At 47.9% G+C, this 19,248-nt stretch overlaps 9 protein-coding genes across 9 annotated transcripts; 5 read left to right on the plus strand and 4 right to left on the minus strand.

The window, feature by feature from the left end:
* Nucleotides 1-7: 7 nt before the first annotated feature.
* abp2 (putative ARS binding protein Abp2) lies at nt 8-3,196 on the plus strand. Its single transcript, XM_032081546.1, has 2 exons — nt 8-1,188; nt 1,239-3,196. The coding sequence occupies exons 1-2, from the start codon at nt 538-540 to the stop codon at nt 2,922-2,924; spliced, it is 2,337 nt and encodes a 778-aa protein (XP_031943023.1). The 5' UTR covers nt 8-537; the 3' UTR covers nt 2,925-3,196.
* Nucleotides 3,197-3,448: 252 nt separating this feature from the next.
* Nucleotides 3,449-4,131, minus strand: BDV37DRAFT_281540 (uncharacterized protein; the record flags this gene model as incomplete). Its single annotated transcript, XM_032086835.1, has 4 exons — nt 3,449-3,481; nt 3,544-3,832; nt 3,899-3,951; nt 4,060-4,131. The coding sequence occupies 4 exons, from the start codon at nt 4,129-4,131 to the stop codon at nt 3,449-3,451; spliced, it is 447 nt and encodes a 148-aa protein (XP_031943024.1).
* A 773-nt stretch (nt 4,132-4,904) lies between these two features.
* BDV37DRAFT_281541 (uncharacterized protein) lies at nt 4,905-5,602 on the minus strand (the record flags this gene model as incomplete). The annotated part of the gene is made up of 2 exons (XM_032086836.1): nt 4,905-5,432; nt 5,498-5,602. The coding sequence occupies 2 exons, from the start codon at nt 5,600-5,602 to the stop codon at nt 4,905-4,907; spliced, it is 633 nt and encodes a 210-aa protein (XP_031943025.1).
* Nucleotides 5,603-6,244: 642 nt separating this feature from the next.
* BDV37DRAFT_281542 (uncharacterized protein) lies at nt 6,245-7,016 on the minus strand (the record flags this gene model as incomplete). The annotated part of the gene is made up of 2 exons (XM_032086837.1): nt 6,245-6,871; nt 6,924-7,016. The coding sequence occupies 2 exons, from the start codon at nt 7,014-7,016 to the stop codon at nt 6,245-6,247; spliced, it is 720 nt and encodes a 239-aa protein (XP_031943026.1).
* Nucleotides 7,017-8,123: 1,107 nt separating this feature from the next.
* On the plus strand, nt 8,124-9,360 carry BDV37DRAFT_281543 (ketohexokinase; the record flags this gene model as incomplete). The annotated part of the gene is made up of 6 exons (XM_032086838.1): nt 8,124-8,170; nt 8,232-8,628; nt 8,697-8,855; nt 8,909-8,970; nt 9,025-9,135; nt 9,189-9,360. 6 exons carry the CDS (start codon nt 8,124-8,126, stop codon nt 9,358-9,360), a joined length of 948 nt encoding a protein of 315 aa, XP_031943027.1.
* Nucleotides 9,361-9,752: 392 nt separating this feature from the next.
* Nucleotides 9,753-11,451, plus strand: BDV37DRAFT_244486 (ribosome biogenesis protein BRX1). Its single transcript, XM_032081547.1, has 2 exons — nt 9,753-10,056; nt 10,125-11,451. The coding sequence occupies exons 1-2, from the start codon at nt 9,815-9,817 to the stop codon at nt 10,975-10,977; spliced, it is 1,095 nt and encodes a 364-aa protein (XP_031943028.1). The 5' UTR covers nt 9,753-9,814; the 3' UTR covers nt 10,978-11,451.
* On the plus strand, nt 11,444-13,138 carry BDV37DRAFT_244487 (uncharacterized protein). Its single transcript, XM_032081548.1, has 2 exons — nt 11,444-11,691; nt 11,740-13,138. The coding sequence occupies exon 2, from the start codon at nt 11,759-11,761 to the stop codon at nt 12,830-12,832; it is 1,074 nt and encodes a 357-aa protein (XP_031943029.1). The 5' UTR covers nt 11,444-11,691; nt 11,740-11,758; the 3' UTR covers nt 12,833-13,138.
* Nucleotides 13,139-14,086: 948 nt separating this feature from the next.
* BDV37DRAFT_86771 (Rab family GTPase) lies at nt 14,087-15,358 on the minus strand. Its single transcript, XM_032091364.1, has 5 exons — nt 15,191-15,358; nt 15,107-15,119; nt 14,613-15,002; nt 14,469-14,549; nt 14,087-14,411 (listed from the first exon to the last, which is right to left on the minus strand). Exons 1-5 carry the CDS (start codon nt 15,209-15,211, stop codon nt 14,281-14,283), a joined length of 636 nt encoding a protein of 211 aa, XP_031943030.1. The 5' UTR covers nt 15,212-15,358; the 3' UTR covers nt 14,087-14,280.
* Nucleotides 15,359-15,954: 596 nt separating this feature from the next.
* BDV37DRAFT_281547 (putative Chromo domain protein Chp1p) lies at nt 15,955-19,111 on the plus strand (the record flags this gene model as incomplete). The annotated part of the gene is made up of 4 exons (XM_032086839.1): nt 15,955-17,163; nt 17,240-18,124; nt 18,180-18,505; nt 18,559-19,111. The coding sequence occupies 4 exons, from the start codon at nt 15,955-15,957 to the stop codon at nt 19,109-19,111; spliced, it is 2,973 nt and encodes a 990-aa protein (XP_031943031.1).
* Nucleotides 19,112-19,248: the final 137 nt, after the last annotated feature.

A 19,248-nucleotide genomic window follows, 5' to 3' on the forward strand; every position in this document is an offset into this window, starting at 1 on the left:
TAATCAGGGATAGCGGAGCATGTGACTGGGGCCAAAGACTAAGCAAAGGGCCAAAGGCATTGACAGGCATCAACTCCCCCGCCCTGAGGCCACAACGCTAGGCCGGGATGGGCATCGAGGGGAATCCCGAAATAGAAACAGTCAGCTCCTCCCAGTCTATCATCGGCCTTCTTTAAAGCGCCGCCGTTCTTCCAGCCACCTTCTCCTCTTTTCTCCTCCGTGGTGATGATGGCGCTCTGTTTTCTCCAAGGCTTCTGCCCACATGGATTGCAATTTCCGCCATTGAATGTGTATGCGCTACCTGCTATATAAATACAATACTTGTCAATTCATGCGCTCGACTGGGCTGGTCCCTAAGCTAAGCGCGCTCATTTCGATCTAATTATAGCCTACTGTCTATACACACTCGACTTCGAAATCTTTGCTTTTGTCTTTGCCCATACCTATGATACCCAGCTATCTATCCAGCACGCACCAATCATCCTTATCCCATTGCGCCATTGTTTACTTGAGGGAGTCTTAACTTATTGGTTCACAATGGAAAGCTCGTTTCCAAATGTCATGAATCCATCGGAGAGGAGCGACTTAGGGGCGCCGCCGATGGTTGTCCAGCAGTATGCAAGGTATCCACCTACATTGGAACCTGGATTGCATAGCGCTTCCTCTCTTGGCAGTGCTCGCAGCAGGATGGCGGCCTCCAAATCTCCCCCACTTCATCGCAAAGCAACTCCGCGCAGTATACAATCCTCGCCGACAGTTCCGCGACCGGCCATTCCCCCATCAGCTGCTGCACGCTCGGGACCATCGATGTCCCCTCCAGTGTACGATCCTCTCCGCCAAAGACAACCGCCTAGAGAGTCCCTAGACCAAGCAGAGTCGCGATCGCTGCCATCCCGTGACATTACAGATGAAACCATTGACGACGCTTACGTGATGTTCATTTTCTATTGTAATCCAAATGTGCCTCTGTCTGTAGACACTAGCGAGCTGCGAAAGACTTTCCGGTGTCCCCCACGGAGTGACGGCAAAAGCTTTAGTATCTTCACGCTTTGGGAACTTATTCGGAAATTAGACAGCAAAGAGTTAAAAACTTGGATATCTTTGGCGACCGAGCTTGGGGTGGAACCGCCTGATTTGGAGCAGGGGCAAAGCACGCAAAAGGTTCAGCAGTACGCTGTTCGCCTAAAGGTCGGTCGAGTGCTTTATCTTGTTATGAGATCCTTACTGAAATATCATAGCGTTGGATGCGAGCGATGCATGTTGATGCTTTCTTTGAATACTGTCTCGGTCATCCTCACCCTTACTATACTCAGCTCCCCGCCAACAATGCAGTGGTCAGCGAGAGCCGCGACGGTGTGCCTTTAGAAGAGGACCTGGCGTTACGAGCCCTCGTCCCTCAATGGAAACCCAAACGAGGCAGAAAGCGAGCGGAAGAGAGGGAGAGTCTGAATGATAGATCATCCAAACGACCACAACTTGATACCTCTGTGGGCATCATACACACGAGTACATTCCCAGCCCATTCGGCGACTTTTCCTCAAAGTGCAATTCCATTCAGCGCCTTCCCTGAAGAGATCGAGCCAACCGATCCGTGGATAGCAGCCACATCCTCATTTGGAGCGAATGGGCCGTCAGGAAACCCGGTCACTCAACAAGGCCAAGATCTTCGGTGGAGATCCGTTGAACGAGAGGCTTCACCTTCTAGTTACCCACACTCTGCAATTCTCCCCAGGGGCCATCATCCATCCGACGTATTTCTTCCTCCTACGGAGCCTCGGTCTGCAGTTACGCCCTCCGAGAAGTCACGCCCTAAACGGCGTCATGGCCCAGCTGTTTCATCTGCCTGGCCGACAAACAATGGATCGTCTACTGGAAAAACTCGAGGACGGCCTCCCGGTCGCGGAACAACATCGGGACCCTTTTCCTCTTTTCCAGTGAACCCTAGTCGCTCCGAGCCATCCCATTTACACAGCTCCAATGCAAGACCTCCTTCCATCGTTTTAGACCAGGATCCTTCTGGTCGCTATTCCAACGCTCAATACCAACAATCTCCTACACCCTTTCCTGGCGGTAACCGACCAAACAAACTTCAGCTGCAAGTCCCTCAGCACCCAGGTGCGCCAGTCCGACTCGCGACACCGCCAACACTAATGGTGAACGGCGTCAACAATGCATCTTTTAAAATTGAAGGACACCAGCGTAACAGCGCTTCAGCTCCCCCGCACGACACTACTGGCACAGCAACGAACGCTCCAACTGGTGCACATCGCAGTACTGACTCGAACGTGGACATTTCGTCCGATGAGCTTGTCCGCGTGCTCTCCAGTGACTTGCTGCGCGGAAAAGTAACTGGTCGCCCAACTCCTTTAAGTGTGGAAGAGGCCCGAACACTCTCTTTGTCTATGATCGCTAATTTGACTGCTTCGTATTCTCAATTACCTTTGGGGATGCCAGTTCTTTTGTCAGCTCTGCACCTCGGGCTAGGGCAGCATTTTGGCTACCCTGGGGTAACAGAGAGTGCGATGGCGGTAGATATTAAAGCGACGACTGCGCCTTCCGTTGATGCACCAGTGACATCTAGCAATGAGGAACGCTCGTCAAATTTCACCTATACTGTCTCTCAGGAGTATAAGCATGGACTTCGTTTCTCGACGAAGGTCACTTATGGTGATTTCAATATCAACAAGCTGGAAAATAACAAAGCCGGAAATGCACCCGGAGTGCCAGAGGACCTGGACAACAGTGTCGCAGAAGTGAATAGCTCGACAGATGGCGAATTCGAAGTGGACGGTGCAGAGAATGCTGTCCCCGAGTTGACCTGGAAACAACGGTATATAAAGCTTCGCTCCCAGATGCAGAAAAAGGAGCGTGCCCTGTCCCAGTACAAGCGCAAGATTCTGGAGTCTGTGATGGCAGACATTTAAGTCATTGCTACAGTGGTAGGACTCAGTTCGCAGGAAGACTGACTACCGACTACTTTGTTATGTTATGGATGTTATCCCATTTACTTGTTTGATGCCTAGCTTCGTTCTTTAACTGATGTGATCTAGACATGATCTTCCATCTGTTTTCCTGGAAGCATTCTGTTCTGTGTTTGATTTAGGTTTCTTACAGATACCCCTTGAGCGACCTCGTTTGTGTCCGAATTAAAGCATTTTATAGAGCAATACTTAAGACGGGATTGAGAGCTCTTGCACATACGTCCATGCGTGCTCCTTACGTGAAATGATTTTGGGCCTTTTGTACTTCGTAGATTCTCAATAAAATAGGAGAACCCCTTCGTCATACCAAAGCAAGTACCCAGTCTCCAAAACATTGGAAGCATATGAGCCCATCTCCAACTGCAGAGACAAAGAGGAAAAGAAGAAAAGAAACAGCCTAACTAGAACACACCCAACCGCCAAGCCAACAAGTCAGCCTCAATAGTCTTCCTTCACCTGAGAAGCTTTCAAACATCCGCATCACAATCCTCCTCCTCAGACTATACCCGTCCCACCGTCAGTCAGCATTACAGAATTGATCAAATAAAGCATCATCACTAACCCCAAGCACAGCCTCGTCGATCTCAGTTTCCTCTCCAGAGGAATGCTCTTCAACCTTTTCCAAGTCAGTCCATAGCTTAACCAGGGTTTCCGCGAGGGCAACGGTAACCACCTTCATCTCTTTCCCCTTCTTAGCAGCTGCCTTCTTGGACGCTGCTGGTTTCGGCACTGTCTTGCGCTTCGCAACCGATGACTTGGTAGTCTTTTTTGGGCTTGGGGTTGGGGTATCGGCAGAGGATCCACCAGGAGCGTTGCTGCGGCCTTTCGAGAGGCGTTCGTAGCGTTTCGCGCTGGGTGATCATTCAGATCTGCTCGAAACGAGAAAAGAAAAGAAAAGGACGAGCGAAAGGACTTACGCAGCTCCTCTGGAGACGATGCTGCATTCTTTCGCAACTTCTCCAAAATCAACCTGTGCTTGATGCAAAATTGTGTTGCAATCAGTCCTGGATGCTCCAAGTAGAGGTTTGGACAGAGTGCGTCGGCTGTCGACACAGTATATGCATATGTGGTTTCTTACCTTGCCGCCGTTTGCGTGACGGACGCAGCTAAGGAGGAATTCAATCTGCTCCGAGTCGGTGATTGTAGGCATGCCGAGTGAACTTTTGACTGGTGTGGCCTTTGCAAGGAGGTAATCAGCTGAAAGGACTCTTGGGGAGTACGTAAGAGTAAGCTTGTATGGAGGGTTGTTTGAGTAAATAGAAGGTGAATAGTGGAAGGGAAGAGGTTCGAAGGGGAATAGAGGAAGAAGGAACACTGAGGTTTCTTAGACGGATGACAGGTAGGTGCAATGACATACACGATGCAGTGAATAAATACAGTCGAGCGGCGATGCGTTAGTTCATTCGTCGATTCTTCTTGTCTTGACTAAAGCGCATGAGATGAGCTTCACTTTCCAGACTCACCGTTGAGCTACAGAGAAGTTGGCTAGGAAGTAGTTCTTTGGATCTACTTACTCTAGATTCAGATCCTACTAAATGGCTTACGGGTGTTACTTTCACTACAATGTCACTGGAAGTTAGCTGTCTCAGCTGAACTTCATGTGGTTTCTAGAATCAACTGGTGGCTCTCATTTTCAATATGTAACAACTTGTAAGCGCAAATCGCCTGTGCAATATCCTCGGTATTAAACTGGGGGTGTAGATAAATTCCTGTACGAGTAAAACACAAAACGAAATCCCCCTCTACATGGCACCTTGAGTAGATCAAAATCACAGGGCTCTCTGGGGCATCTGAAGTCATTCAGCGTAGAAAAATAAATCAAGACCACGAGTGTCTACTAGGGAAGGTTAGCCGTGGGCACTGTAAGTCGGATGATGTTAGACTCACGAAAGGACGAGTGCCTGGCAGATTCAGAACATCCATCTACGCTTTTTCGAAGCTCTCGGTGTCCTCATACATCTCCATAGCGTCATTGACCGCGTTAAGGAGATTAACGTCAATGCTTTCGTCCTTCACATTTTCAGTCTTGACCGTCGACTCTGAAGTTGCCTTTGAATGCTTGCCTCCCTTCGGGGCACCAAGATCAGTAGCTGGGGTAGGAGTAGAAGTCACTTTGGCTCCCTTCCTGGCCCCTTTCTTAGGGGTGGCTTTGACCTTGGGAACTTCAGCAGCGATGATAGTTTCAGCCTCGGAATCGTCGGTGATGAAGGGGTCTTCGAATTCTCCGGACTTGGTGGCTTTTTTCTTTCTTCCGACGCCGGGGCCCTTGCGCTTGCCTTTCCCAGAGGGGGTAGTGGACACAGAAGCAGTCGAGGTGGCACTCGCATTTGATGGCTTAGTGGTAGCATCGAGGTTAGGAAAGTCGTAGCGCTTGCGGAGGGCACGGAACCTGTTGGCGACAGATGAAGTGTTGGTATAGCCCATCGTGGCTCCAACGTTGGTCAAATTGACCTGAGCAGATATCAGCTATGCCAGTTCCAATGGCAGTATGGCGGGTACATGGGATATCTACGTACAGCCCTGCTTTCATCGATGTTTCGCAGGCACTCGATGAGGAATCGGCCATCTTGCTGGCTCAGAAATTCGCACTCCTCAGACGTAGGACTCTGGCCGGATGCCATGGTCTTAGATTGCTGGTCGTAGGGATTAGATAAATTGTAGGAAGCTTTAGTTAAAAGCAATAATGGATTGTAGAATGACCCGTGTGTTCATTTAACCATGAAAGTGAGGTGAGAATAGCAGGTGAGTGTGAAGCTGAATGGGTGTGAACAGTAGATGAGAAACACACTGAAAGAGGTGAGACGCTCACTGGTATACTTTTGCACAACAGTAATGCAGTGGCTGGGTGATAGTATTTCAGACTTCCTCCAGTTCTGTGGGTGTTGGTTTAGTGTTCTATGAGCGTGTCATTGGTTGGTGAATTGCGATGACAGTCGTCACAGTGATGGAGAATTATTGTTTATAGAGACAAAGTGATATGACGAAATCACTTTCTATACACTAAAGGAAATACGCATAGAATATAAGACTAGAGTGATATATATAAGACCAAGTAGATTTCATTATCTACTCTGGCGCACCAGGCCTCATATCTCTTGTCAACAAATCCTGTGGTGTCTCTTCGGGTAACAAGAGTCCAGGCCTACTCTAAAGGACACAGTAGCTATCTCCGCCATAATGTTGTAACATCTAAAACAAGTGTGCATATTAGACAAATACACAAGGCCACTACAGACTTGTATACAAGTACACAAAAGGCCTCATCAATCCTTAGGCTCTTCAGCAATCTTCAGTCCAGGCGCAAACAGGCCACAATATTCCACCTCGCTGCCGCTTAAATTCACCACCTCCACTTGTGGCTCTTCCACCTTGACGAAAACGTCGCTCAACCTATTCTCCTCGTCCGGCTCCAACTTTGTAGGAGGCCAGGAATAAGCTGGGTTTAGTTGATGCTCGAATCCGATCGTAGGGCTCAAGAAGCTCGGTGTCATGCTGTACGTTGTCAATTCATTAGGAGACACTGTCATTTGGGAGTGAAGGGGGGTTATTGTCCGGGCAGGCGAGTCCGATATGATATGATATGTGGCCACGGGAATATCAGCCAAAGCAGGGAACTCTTGGGCATGTGGATCGGTCTTAATGTAAGAAGTTGGCTCGCTTGTAGACGCCTGAGGTTCTTGTTTGAGAACCGGTTTTACATCGGAAGAATCGGCTTCTTTCAGCAAGTCTGCCTTGCAAGAGCCTATTTTGGACCCCTTCGGGCCTTTTTTGGTACGCGCTCGTGGTGTTGATGTGATGCCTTCCATCTGCTGCCTGAAGCGAGAGTAACGCATTCTGGCTGCATGACCGTTGGAGATTTCGAGTTGACTTGCAACGAGGCCCCAGTCAATCTGCCCAGTTGATTAGCTGGTTCATATATTCTAGCTCTGGAAGTCAACTTACTGACTTGAGATCAAGCTGTTTGATTATAGTATATAAGAACTTGACAGTCGGACCATCAGTTGGCATGGCTTTGCTACGTCGGACGGTGGACATCGCTGCAAATCCAAATAAGAGACGGCCGGCAATTGAATGGGGAAATCAACTATGTGCTTAGCAGATGCCTGGGATGTGCTGAGAAACTGGAAATCTGGAGTTAACAGAGAACATGCACTCTGGTGCACAGATGGGGGTATATATAAACCATTTCCTCCCAGGTGTTGGAAGTATCCATTATTATTAATCAGAACGGTAATTAAACAAAGACAGATTGTTATTCTACAATTAGACTTAATTGAGACAAGCAAAGGGCCTTTGTCATCCACAAAGCATGAACGGATGGCTTTTGCAGGTCCAGAGACGCCACCTGCATGTCTCATCTCCTCCATCCTGGCAAGCTAAGGAATACTATACCAGTACAGAGAAACTAAGTTCTGGGCCAATCTATTTCACTGCACATAAAGCACAAAGATGCAGGTTTCCTTTTGTGACTTTGTGTACTAGTATCACGTGGGTGTGTTTGCCCTGAACCAAGTATATCTTTAAACCTGGAGGCAAATAGCAGATAATGTTGAATTCGAAATATCTTATAGAAAAATATCTAGTCAATAGAAGACAAAGCAAACAGAAATAGATCCATGGGGGGCAAGGAAATTGTGACCGCGTAAGTAAACACACCGTTTTTATTGATCTTTTGTTAAAATAGTATGTGTACATAGTCAAGAATATTGTGAAAATAGCACTTCTATTCAATAGTCATTGTTCTTTGTATGTTGAGTACTAGTTCCTGCAGCTTTGTCTCAGTAAACTCTCATTTCGAGCCATATCTGCCCTGGAGTACTACTCTGGTGCAGGGTTCAATAGCTTTTCCGCTTTAATGCTTCCAGCGATAACCCTATGCCTGATCACACTGATTAGTGTAATAGCCTAAGCTATCAAGTGATTACTATACTTGCTGGCAATTGTTCTAGAGAAGCAGAACAAAAAGTACAATTTCCATCTACTTCGACTATAGGGTTTGATATGGCTGCAGAGGGTGGGTCATGACTAATCCTATCAACGACTGCCCCTCCTCCCCACATACTCACGAATGCTCATACATCTGCGTATCCAACAATTGTCACAAGAGGTTTTTGTAAGAAGATTGATCACTCTGCTGTCAGAATGTCTTTAGTCGCCATAGGTGCATGCTATGTTGATACTATCTTAACGTTGGTTGGCACCACCTTCACCCGGCGCTTAAGTCCACACTAGCTCATTATGTTTATCCAGAACCCCTCATTACCCTGGCGAAGATGAAAAGCTACGGGCTACCAAGATCTCACGGCGGCGAGGAGGCAATTGCCCCAATACTCTTGAGGTGCTCCAGCAATTGACTGGGCATGGCCCGTCACAGACTGAGGTATCTCTGAATCTTATTGCTGTGCTGCCAGCAAAATCTTCTATTGCATCTCAGCAAATCCAGTCTGCCTTTGAGCCTGGCGTTCAGCTCAGTCATTGCATCTATCGAGAGCAATATGAAGAGCCGGCTTCAAGTTATATCATCAAAAGCCAGTCCTCTGGGAGCCGGACGATTGTTAACTACAATGAGCTCCCCGAGATGACGGTAGAGGAGTTTAAGCGAATCGCAGACGACCTAGGCTCAAAGGCAACATGGTTCCATTTTGAGGTCAGTCAACCCTTGAGATTCCTTGTCATCGATTATCGCTCTTTCATACTTATAAATCGTACATCTAGGGTCGCATACCTGATGTCACTCTGGCCTGTATACAATATCTTCGGCAACATTTTCCATCTTTACAAATCAGTGTTGAAGTAGAAAAGCCTGCACGCGAAGGCCTTCAAGAACTGGCTATGGAAGCCGATGTTATCTTCTATTCGAAGAGCTGGGCTAAGGTAATCTCACTTGCGTCTACAATGTTAAAACGATTTTACTAAGAGCTAAACAGGGAAATGGGTACACATCAGCCAAAGAGTGCCTCCAAAAGCAATCTCTGCTTACACACAAAGCGTAAGTGTCATGGTTTCTTTGCGCCGTCGCGAACAGGCTGACTCGAAATCTCAGGCAATTTCTCTTCTGCACATGGGGCGAGGATGGGGCTGTAGCGTTAGAAACAAGTTCTGGTGACGTGGTCCACAGCCCAGCCTATACTGCACCAGACTTCAACGTTGTTGAGTAAGTTATTGACAAGAGCCCACGCTGAACCAATCTCGCTAATTCTATGTAAGCACTATTGGTGCTGGCGACACATTTATAGCTGGTATGCTTTACGCATTGATATGTCGAGGCGACACTTGGAACCTTTCACAAAAGGTAGCTTTTGCGAACCGGTTAGCAGGCATGAAAGTAACGCAAGAAGGCTTCTCCGGTCTGGAAAGAGCGTTGAACTCAAATCCTTGAGCCAGAGGTTTACGCGTGTATGTAACATAGTTCAATATCAAAGTTAAGCTCGCTGTGGGATATAAGGTATGGAGAGCCGAAACTAAGTTCAGAAATTGTAGTGAGATATCATTCTAGGAAGTGTATATATGTGAGACTTAGGGATACATGCACTTTGAAGCTAGCTGCATTTCCTCATACTATATTACGTATCCGGTCACATTACGCAACAAATACTTGCAGTAATCATAATATAGCTATAAATGTACTGCTCCCTGCTTGAACATAGGCTTGATCGTGATCCCTTCAATGAATTGCCTTCTTCGATAATGTCACGTGAGAGATAAACTGCGACTGAGATTTGGAAGGCGGTGAGGGTCAGAAAAATATTCTGCCCGCAACTTTTTTGGAAGCTTTTCGCCGCGCCGATCAACAACTTAGATTTTCTCTAAATCAGTTTATTCTACAATTCAAAATGGCGGCAGTATACAAGTCAGTGTCTAAAAAGCAGGCTAAGCAGCTTGCCAGAGAGCAAGAGCAGTCCGACTCGGACGCAGAAATGGCCGATATGGCTGACCTTCTCGCCGACGCCGACGATACAAGCGACAGCGAAGAGGAGGAGGAAGAAAACCTGGAATCAGCCAAGAAGCAGCTTGCTGCTGGGTATATGCCAAAGACTCGGGTTCTTATGTTGACTTCCAGGGGTGTCACATCTCGGTATGTCCACATTGTCTCGGTCCGAATTGGACAAAAGGAACGGTATTGCTAATTGGTTTTGACTCTAGCCATCGGCACTTGCTCGCAGACCTTACTGGTTTACTCCCTCATACCCACAAAGAAAGCAAACTCGATACTAAAAAGAAGACCGCTGGATACAACCTACTTCTGAACGATCTCGCCGACCTTCACTCATGCAATCTCATCTTCTTCCTCGAGGCCCGCAAGCGTGGTCAAGATTTGTACCTCTGGCTCGCTCGTCCCCCGAACGGACCCACACTCAAATTTCACGTTAATAACTTACATACTATGGGCGAACTGAATGCTGGATTCAGCGGCAACTGCTTGAAGGGTGGTCGTGGTATTGTGGTTTTTGATCGCTCATTCGACGAACAAGGCCCGGTTATGAGCCAGCCAGGCAACGAGTACCGTGGACTGGTCCGGGAGATGCTGCGGGGTGTCTTCTCCGTTCCCAAGCGTGGCGTCAAGGGAATGAAGCCTTTTATCGACCGTATCATTGGTGTATTTGGTGTCGACGGCAAGATCTGGATTCGCGTGTACGAGATCAGAGAGTCCGAAGCCGGAGGCAAGAAGAAGTCAGAAGACGGCGAGGAAACTGTGAAGCCTGTGCCCAAGGGCAAGGATGGTCTACCAGAGGTCTCTCTTGTCGAGATCGGACCTCGTTTCGTTTTGACGCCAATTGTCATCCTGGAAGGCAGCTTCGGTGGCCCTGTTATCTACGAGAACAAGGAATACGTGAGCCCGAACCAGGTCCGTCACGACATTCGGATTAGCAAGGCAGCCCGCCACACCAAGCGCAGAGACGCGCAAACCGACCGTTTCGCTAAGCGGACAAACTTGGGATTGGGAGAAGGCCAGCGCAAACCAGATGCATTGGATAACAGGCAGTTGTTCGCGTGATTGTTTGCTTTATTCCGTTTTCTTTTCATTCATTTTGTCTCTTCTTGTTAGTGCTATTAGACTCGATATCCTAAGGGGATGTACATGTGTTTGAGATGCAAGGGGCACCTTATCATGGTCTAAAAGGCGTCTGGTGTGAAACAACGTAATAAAAGTTCAAATGTCATGATGAATTCGAATCCAAGTCCTTCCCCTAGCTGGTGGGAGTCTCTCAATTGTTTAAGCTGAACTATCGCATTAGGGCATCGTGCTGCAGGAACCGTGCGCCTTTGACAGGATGGTACCATAGCAACCAGGTATTGAGCTTTGTTTATCCTGAGAACTTAGTACATACTTCATAAACTCTGAATGATATGATGTCTACGGAGTAATTGTAAGGGCGGAGATTAGATAAGCGCTGATATATAAGAGTCACAACATCCGCTGGGCTCGACTCTATCCCTCCCTCAACCAACCATGGCACCCTTCTCGCCGTTCAGCCCTCTGCGGCTGCCAGGGCTTGACCTTCATATCACCATGTGTTCTTGTTTCTCTAGGGACCAGATTTGTTTTGTTTTGGAGAGCCCCAAGGGCGGGGTTTCGACTTAGTCCAACTTGCGACTGCAACGGTAGCGCTGGCTTGGGCAGCGACTATCCATTATATCACACAACATCTACTATCCAACTGTGTATCTAAAGTACTTACCTTTTGCGCTTCTATAATAAGTCAGCAAGGTTCGTATTCCAAGGTATTTTGGTCGTGACCACAGCTAACGAATGTAGCTCAAAACATATAGCAACCATGTCATTCGATCATCTGGCCACGGAGCTATTGCTCCATGTATTTCGTTCCTGTGAAACAATATCCGACATTTTGAACCTCGCATCAACCTGTCGACGACTTCGAACAGTATTTAACAGATCCAATAAGCTCCAAACTCTTGCCGATATTGCCGAGCGCGAATTCGGACCACTAGGCGAGATCATCCAAATCGTAACGCAAAACGCAAGCCAACCAGCTCACTTAATACGCAAGCCCCCCATGACCGATCCCCTCCTTAAACAAATAGTCCGAGTCGGACGCGTAGCTCAGAAATGGGAGACGATCTATCCCGTCAAGAAATGGAAGGTGGATTATGAAAACCGACGATCATTGACAGACGCCGAGCGATTCCGCCTCCGCCGAGCTATCTATCGGCTATGGCTCTACCATCGCGCATTCCATACGCGCACGCATGATCGCTTCAGCCGTAAGCTCCCACATGTCGTTACCGAGCGTGCGCAGCTCCTGCATAACTGGTCTACGCAGGAACTGGCCGATATCGAGGATGTGCGACTCATTATCGGCGATGTCGTCCAAAATCATATTTGTCCTAGTAACGGGACGATTCAGCGAAAGTTTCGCAAACGATTCCCAGAAAATCACAACCAGTTGGCATTCAATATCCATCTGAATTATCCAGCGCCCAGCTCTCTTGGGTCTTCCGGGCTCTTTGATAGCCCGAATTCGGTCGATCAATACTACCATACCGCGCATTCTGCCAATTTTACTGAGTCGCCGGCGAAATATAGATCTAGGTTCCGGAATGACTATTTCCATGATCCCGGCGCTGAAGGCTGGGGAGATGAGATCCCTCACTACTACGTGGTCCAGGACATGATGAAGCTCGATCCAGGCCAAGTGCTCTGGCTGCGCGAACATGCGCCCCTTAAAGAACAGGTAGAGGGCTATGTGCAGTCCCTGGGAGATTGGTTCCGCGACAACGGAGAGACATTCGGGGATACACTCGAATGGGTGATGAAAGAGAGAGGCGATGATATCGAAGAGTTCAGGGCGGCCATTTCAGACCGGGAGGTGGGAATCGTGTGGGATTAATGCATAGCATAATTGCGCCATGCACTATCCGAACCGTAATGCGGAGCTAGCTACCAGTGTACCTACGGTACTGTACTGTAGTCACAACCATATCTGCCTGGAATCTGGATACCTCGGCATAAGCCAGTAAGGGTCCAATACACCTATTCAGAAATCAGCGATTCCACCGAATAAATCCCGCACATAAAGCCACCGCATGAACAAATCACCTCCCTACAGTAATTTCCAATCCTCCCAAAAATAGAAAACAGCAAAATAATACAATCTCCCATCCACCGGCTCGGCCGTTATCCAAACGTTCTGGAATCCAAATAACCTAATTAAACCCTCTCCCTCAGACGCCCCTGATCGGCCCACCCTAAACCACACTGGGGGCCGAGAATCCGGCGCTGTCGACTGGGGCTCTGGGGCATCAAGAACCAAGAACCAATGGGGGAGTTTGCGGTGGGTTTGCGAACTTCAGTGTGGGATTTAAGTACTAGGGCTAGTGTGATTAGTGCGCGCTGTCTTGTGGAGACATTCTTTTTTTTTTTTTTTTTGGCTCTTGCCGCGGAATATGATTCTGGTATGGACAGGATTTGTGTGTTGTGGCACTAGGGAAGGCCATGTAAGGATGATGGTGCAGGCGAGCTGTAGGTCCATGGATTGCTGACTCGGACCATGGATCTAGTCTAGTCTGATTATTTTGGTTTGCTTCTGGTACTCCGTACATACGTGGACAATCCAAATTTCTTGGGCCTCTGGCTTTTTGGACGTGGGGCTCCCGCTGCTTGGTCGGTGGGCCTTTCGAGACCGCCGAGGTGTTGATGTTCATTCTATTCCGCTTGCGATGATACTTTTTGAGTGCTAGTTAATATTAGTATCTGCGACCTATGCGTTAGTACTCCCTAATTGCTAGTCAATAGGTTGGTAGTAAAACAAACGGAAGCCGCAGGGCTTAGTAATTGCTGGTGTTCAATGTAATTCGTCATTACCAACTATGATAACCTCATACATGAATTGCTTTGGCACTGTACTACGTAGACGCCGACAAGAACAAACCCAAACTTCGTTTCGATAATTGACCAGAGTGTGGGAAGGGTACATGGGATGTGTAAAAAAAATTCAGAGAAGGCCAAAGAAGCGTGCCAAGGCGAAGACATGTCCGTAGAAGACAGAGAATAGGAAACTGTTAATTCCATAAAGGGGTAAGAAGGAACCAGACAAAGGATAAGAAAGGGAGGGGGAGGAAAATCAACAGAATGATGTCTAGGATGTGATGTCCCACAAGCATCACCATACAATGACCGTGTCCCTGGATGCCGTTCCCAACGTTCCTCTTGTGTATCATCTCCGCGGAGGCTAAGTAACAGACAAAAAGAAAGATCAAGACCATTCGATTATCACATCACAGAATAAAATAAAAATCGTTGCGGTAGGCGTGTCATCCCCTAACAGTAAGAAATCATCTAACAGCAACCCTGCTTCGTCTCAGGGTCCTGCGAAGGGTTGATATCCACCACCGGACGACGGTCGCCAAGACCGGCCTGGCCCGAGTCGCCATTCTCAAAAGCCTTGCTGGAGACAATCCGGTAGATTTCTAAGCGCGCGTCAGCATGACGAAAAGAGAAGTCGGGTAGATGTGTATATTGCTAACCTGTGAGGATGTTCTGGAAAGCCAGCTCGACGTTGCTCGCGTCAAGGGCAGATGTCTCGATGAAGGAGAGGTTGTTCTCGCCTGGGAGCAAGTTAGCGAGCCACAGGTAAAGATCACTCACGCTTCAAGGGATCTGAAACTTACTGGCAAACTGCTTAGCTTCTTCAGTTGGGACAGCGCGCAGGTGTCTCAAATCGCTCTTATTTCCCACAAGCATGATGACAATATTGGAATCTGCGTGGTCCCTGAGCTCTTTCAACCACCGGTTAACATTGTCGTAGGTTTGATGCTTGCTGATGTCGTAAACAAGAAGGGCGCCGACGGCACCACGATAGTAGGCAGAGGTAATGGCGCGGTAACGCTCCTGACCAGCAGTATCCCAGATCTGCGCCTTGATCGTCTTAGAATCGACCTGAATAGAACGGGTTGCGAACTCCACGCCGATGGTTGACTTAGAGTCCAGGTTGAACTCATTGCGGGTGAAACGACTCAAAAGGTTGGACTTTCCAACACCGGAGTCTCCAATAAGCACCACTGTATGATAAGAACCGCAAGTTAGTGGTGCTATTCAACGAGGGAAAAGTCTCTATATGGTGTGGATCTTTCGGCGCCTCTGCGGGGGGAAGTGGCAACTTTACCCTTGAAGAGAAACTAGCGAATCACCCAATTAGTTATACACAAGACAAGCACGCAGCGAAATGATGGACAGAAAAATGACATACATCATACTCGTCGTTAGCCATGATGAATGGTTGTGAGAGCTTGTCAAACCCTAAAAGTGGTGAGGTCTGAGATTTGGGGGACCTTCGACGTGGCCGAGTTAAATAGCGATTAAAGCAAAACCGACAACAGTGCGAAGGTTGATCCTGGGAGGGGTTGTGTCTCGTCAGTTGACTGTTTGAAAGTTGCAGCCTAGATAGCAGCCTGAGGCGAACCAATGCCGCGAGAAAAAGGGTAGTTAAATAAGAACTCACGGCGGCGGGTATGTTTCTTGGTAAGGGGAAGACAGCGAAGCAGAAAGATAGGAGGTTATCCAGATGTCTTTCGCTCCCCTGCCACTCCCGTGCTCGTCGCGCTGCCGAGCGGACACTCCCAGTTTGGGGATAGTGGCTGGGTCACGTGTGCATTGGGCACTGGACTTCAAAGAAAATCATATACCAGAGCGCGACAACAAGAGGCGCGAGGATGACTGCCTCCTAAGGATGGTCATGGATTCCTTTTGATGTATATTATACCCATGCTTGATTCCACATGTTTCTTGTTGGCCTTTGCCGAGAGCGGATTCACTCATTATTGGGCGGGCATACACCCGGGTTTTCTACTATCTATGGTGATAGCGATCATAGTTTGACCCATCTTTGTGCTTTTTTTCTTTGACAAGTCAGTTCCTTTGGCTCTCTCCATCAAACTCGATCTATCCACAGCTTTCTGCTAGCACCTCCTGCTTGATGCACTGCTGTTCTGACAGTGGTGCTCTTTTGTGGCAATGACTGAGGCTAGCGATGATGATATTTCTCTCACCTCGACCGTCCCTAGCCCGCCGAAGGAGAACTACTATGTGGATACAATCCACGCCGAGCGTGAGACTTCACAGGGAATTGAATATCTCGTAGGATGGGCAGATTACCCTATCGAGAGGAGCAGTTGGGAGACGGCTGCCCAGTTTGACGATGAGCAGACTCTGTTCGACTGGGAGGAGAAAAAAAGAGACATTGCAGCAGGAAGGCTGCAAGAGTTTGATATCGGTGATTTTAACAGGCGTCTGTATGAAGCTGAACAAGCCTGTCAAAACCGAAAGCACAAGCGACATTTGAAGAGAGAAAGGCTTGCGAAAGGGCAGCTGGGGCTATCAAACACTGGTTTATTCAGCTCCACGTCAAATGGCTCTGGGCTCGCAGATGCCGATGTAACGCTAAATTCTTGTGCTGATACTGCAAACGTATACTCCAGCAGAGCGACAAACCAGTCTCAGGTCGGGCCTGCCCATTCTCAATCTATAAGTGGTGGGCTAACAAGACCACCCCTAGTTGGATTTGGGACTGGTCGTGGTGGTATAATTCGCTCTCGGCCTCGGAGATCCTATGATGCTGATTCTTCTGCTCCTCCCAAGATGTTTAAGTATTTATCAACAAAGAACAGATATGAGAAGGCAAGGGCTTATGAGCCTGCACCAGACGTCAGCAAACTTGAGCTTATGAGGCCATCGGAGTGGTCCTCTACTCCTGCCGCCCATTGTTCCAATCCTGGACCTCAGCATAATATCAGCCCCAAGGGGCAGGAGTCAGGTGAAAACCCAAGAAGGACGATTAGTGAAGTCCCCGATATTGACACATCCGTCTCTCAGCCTCAGCAATCTCGCGTTATTGATTCAAATAGGTCAACCCCCAGTTCGCCTGTTTCCGACAGGCCTCGCCGTTTGTTTGACGGATCACAGGACCTCTATATCCCACGACGAAGGCCTGGTCCCGAGGCTAAGTGGATGAAAAGGGGAAGAGGAGGTTATTTTGTCAATCCCGGAGAACTTCTATTTACTATGTATTATGGGCCCGATAAAAGGGAGATTGGTGAATTTAGGATGTGCGGTTTAGACAATATCAGGAGAACCAGATTTCTTAGGACTAAGAAAGGTCACGCCCTCGAAATTTGGTTTCAACACCTCTGTAACCTTACAGACTACAATACTCTATGCAAAAAGGTGAGTACTACATATAAAGGCTGGCTTGCTTGTTGCCTTAAGATGAAATGAGTCACTACTAACATTGTTTTACCAGACAGCAAATGCAAAATATTGGAATGGCTGGGTTGAGGGGTTTGACGATTCTGAACCAGACATCTATCGCTTTGCGAAAGACCTCAGCCAAAAAGGTTTGGTGGCTATAAGTATGCCTGAAATACCGGGTCATGATGTATTACTTGCATATCCACCAGATTCCGAGGATTTTGGTTTCTTGGATGGGGACTTTAGAGGCCCTGGTGACGTCTTTCTCCATACTGCTGTGAGAAGTCAATTAGGGCCCATTGAGCGACTGGCTCTCGGTAATTTACAAGGACAACGTGGTCACCTGACAGACACAACTACTGGGACAGTGAATTCTTCACGGACTAACACTGTTTTTGCAAACATACAAGCTTCTGAGGCACAAAGAGAGCAGGCTTTTTTAAACCAAGAAAATGGACCTTCGATTATCGAGACTCCTAATGCGTGCATAGGCCTGGAACCGAGGCCGCACACAAACCCAGCTACGTCACTGGCGAATCGTCGCACTTCTAGTGATTCAATACCAGTTCTGCAGAGGGGGTCATCTGGAATCGACCACATGGATATTGATCAGGGCTCTAAAGACCCCACGGCGGCTGCTAATAGTATTAAAAGGCAGCCATCACTGAGCGTTCAACTTCCTTTTGACTTGGACCATGAATTTGAGAAGAGATTCGGGATGACGTTCCAGACGTTGGCAACAGTGGCAGAGAAACGTTTAGCAGGGTCCTTCTGTGTACTGTTTCCCCAGGGCTCAGGGGGCATTGAAGAAGAATGTCAAGCGGTTGTTGAATTTCTCAAAGCTCACAATAATGACAAGCACAGGGCTATTATTTACTCTAACCGCACTCCTGAAGATTGGGAAAAGTTCACTCAAGCGAAGAATGGAGTCATCTTGGTATGTGTTACCACAAGTACCGTTATCAAAATACAGATATGCTGACATGGGTCAGGTTCATGAAAGCTTTCTGGAATTCTACAGGCTGCAGGGCCTTAATAACTTATGTCGCCAGTCCACATTCAACTTTTGGAGCTTCTCTTTGAACAAAGAATTAGGTGATAATCAACCGTATTTCCGGCGCATGTTCCAAACGGGCGGGGTTCTTTTGATTACTGCAGACTACATACTGAGCGATCCGAGAGGCACTGTCGTTGTCCTATCTTGGTTCGAAGAGTATGCGAAAGGCAGGTATCCCGGAACATGGAAGCTAATGCTACCCCCGGATGTATTAAATTGGGTGCAAAAACAGATTGAGGTCACCGTGAACTCAAGATTTCTGTAGGTCACTGTGTATCACCAGGTTTGATTATACGGTCTAATAATAATATCAGATGGCTTGGAATGTACCACCTCATTCTGCAGATTACCGCCCTCGGAGATGCGAAGTCCCAGAATATCCTCACCGGCGCAGAAGGAGGCTATACACCAAACACGGTCATCTCTCCTTCGAAACTGCCGGGATATGGTTTTCGTACAGATGATGAGATCCCAGATCTCCCCAAAGACAAAACCCTAAGCCAAGAACAACGGAATGCTGATCACCTCATTGAGTTTTATGCTGGCTGGGCCCTGATCAACTGTTACCAGTTCCGAAAGTTCCTGGTGCTCACAGCCTCTTCGCTTCCACGATGGGGCGAATGGCAACACCTACAAATCCACGTGGGCTCCTCAGCAATCATGAAATCTCTGGAAATCAACTATAAGTTGCATTGGGAAAAGCTTAAGCGTTCTGCGGGATCGAATTCCCACTCAGAGAGGGGTTCTCAGACCCCTTTTACACCCCAAACTCCTAGGGCTGGTCCTTCGAGCGAGTCAGCTACTTTTAGAGCGACGTCATCCTATATCCCTCCCCCCACGTACCGCTACCCCGAGCCATATCAGTGATTGAAAAGTGAACGATCTGTCGGTAATTGAGAAGTGTATGCTCGATCCGGAGCTTCAATTGCGTTCTATACATCCACGCTTGTTACATATCTTAGGATACCACTGTAATATACAACGATCCCACGCTTATGGTTATT

This window comes from Aspergillus pseudonomiae (assembly GCF_009193645.1).
Source record: "Aspergillus pseudonomiae strain CBS 119388 unplaced genomic scaffold BDV37scaffold_21, whole genome shotgun sequence".
Taxonomy (NCBI): domain Eukaryota; kingdom Fungi; phylum Ascomycota; class Eurotiomycetes; order Eurotiales; family Aspergillaceae; genus Aspergillus; species Aspergillus pseudonomiae.

Coding starts and splice junctions, on each gene's coding strand:
- abp2 (XM_032081546.1), top strand. CDS start 538: ATGGAAAGCTCGTTTCCAAATGTCATGAATCCATCGGAGAGGAGCGAC. Junction 1,189..1,238: donor AGTACGCTGTTCGCCTAAAG/GTCGGTCGAGTG, acceptor GAAATATCATAG/CGTTGGATGCGAGCGATGCA.
- BDV37DRAFT_86771 (XM_032091364.1), bottom strand. CDS start 15,211: ATGGCTAACGACGAGTATGAT. Junction 14,550..14,612: donor AGAAGCTAAGCAGTTTGCCA/GTAAGTTTCAGA, acceptor ACTTGCTCCCAG/GCGAGAACAACCTCTCCTTC. Junction 14,412..14,468: donor TTTCCAGAACATCCTCACAG/GTTAGCAATATA, acceptor ACGCGCGCTTAG/AAATCTACCGGATTGTCTCC.
- BDV37DRAFT_244486 (XM_032081547.1), top strand. CDS start 9,815: ATGGCGGCAGTATACAAGTCAGTGTCTAAAAAGCAGGCTAAGCAGCTT. Junction 10,057..10,124: donor TCCAGGGGTGTCACATCTCG/GTATGTCCACAT, acceptor TTTTGACTCTAG/CCATCGGCACTTGCTCGCAG.
- BDV37DRAFT_244487 (XM_032081548.1), top strand. CDS start 11,759: ATGTCATTCGATCATCTGGCCACGGAGCTATTGCTCCATGTATTTCGT.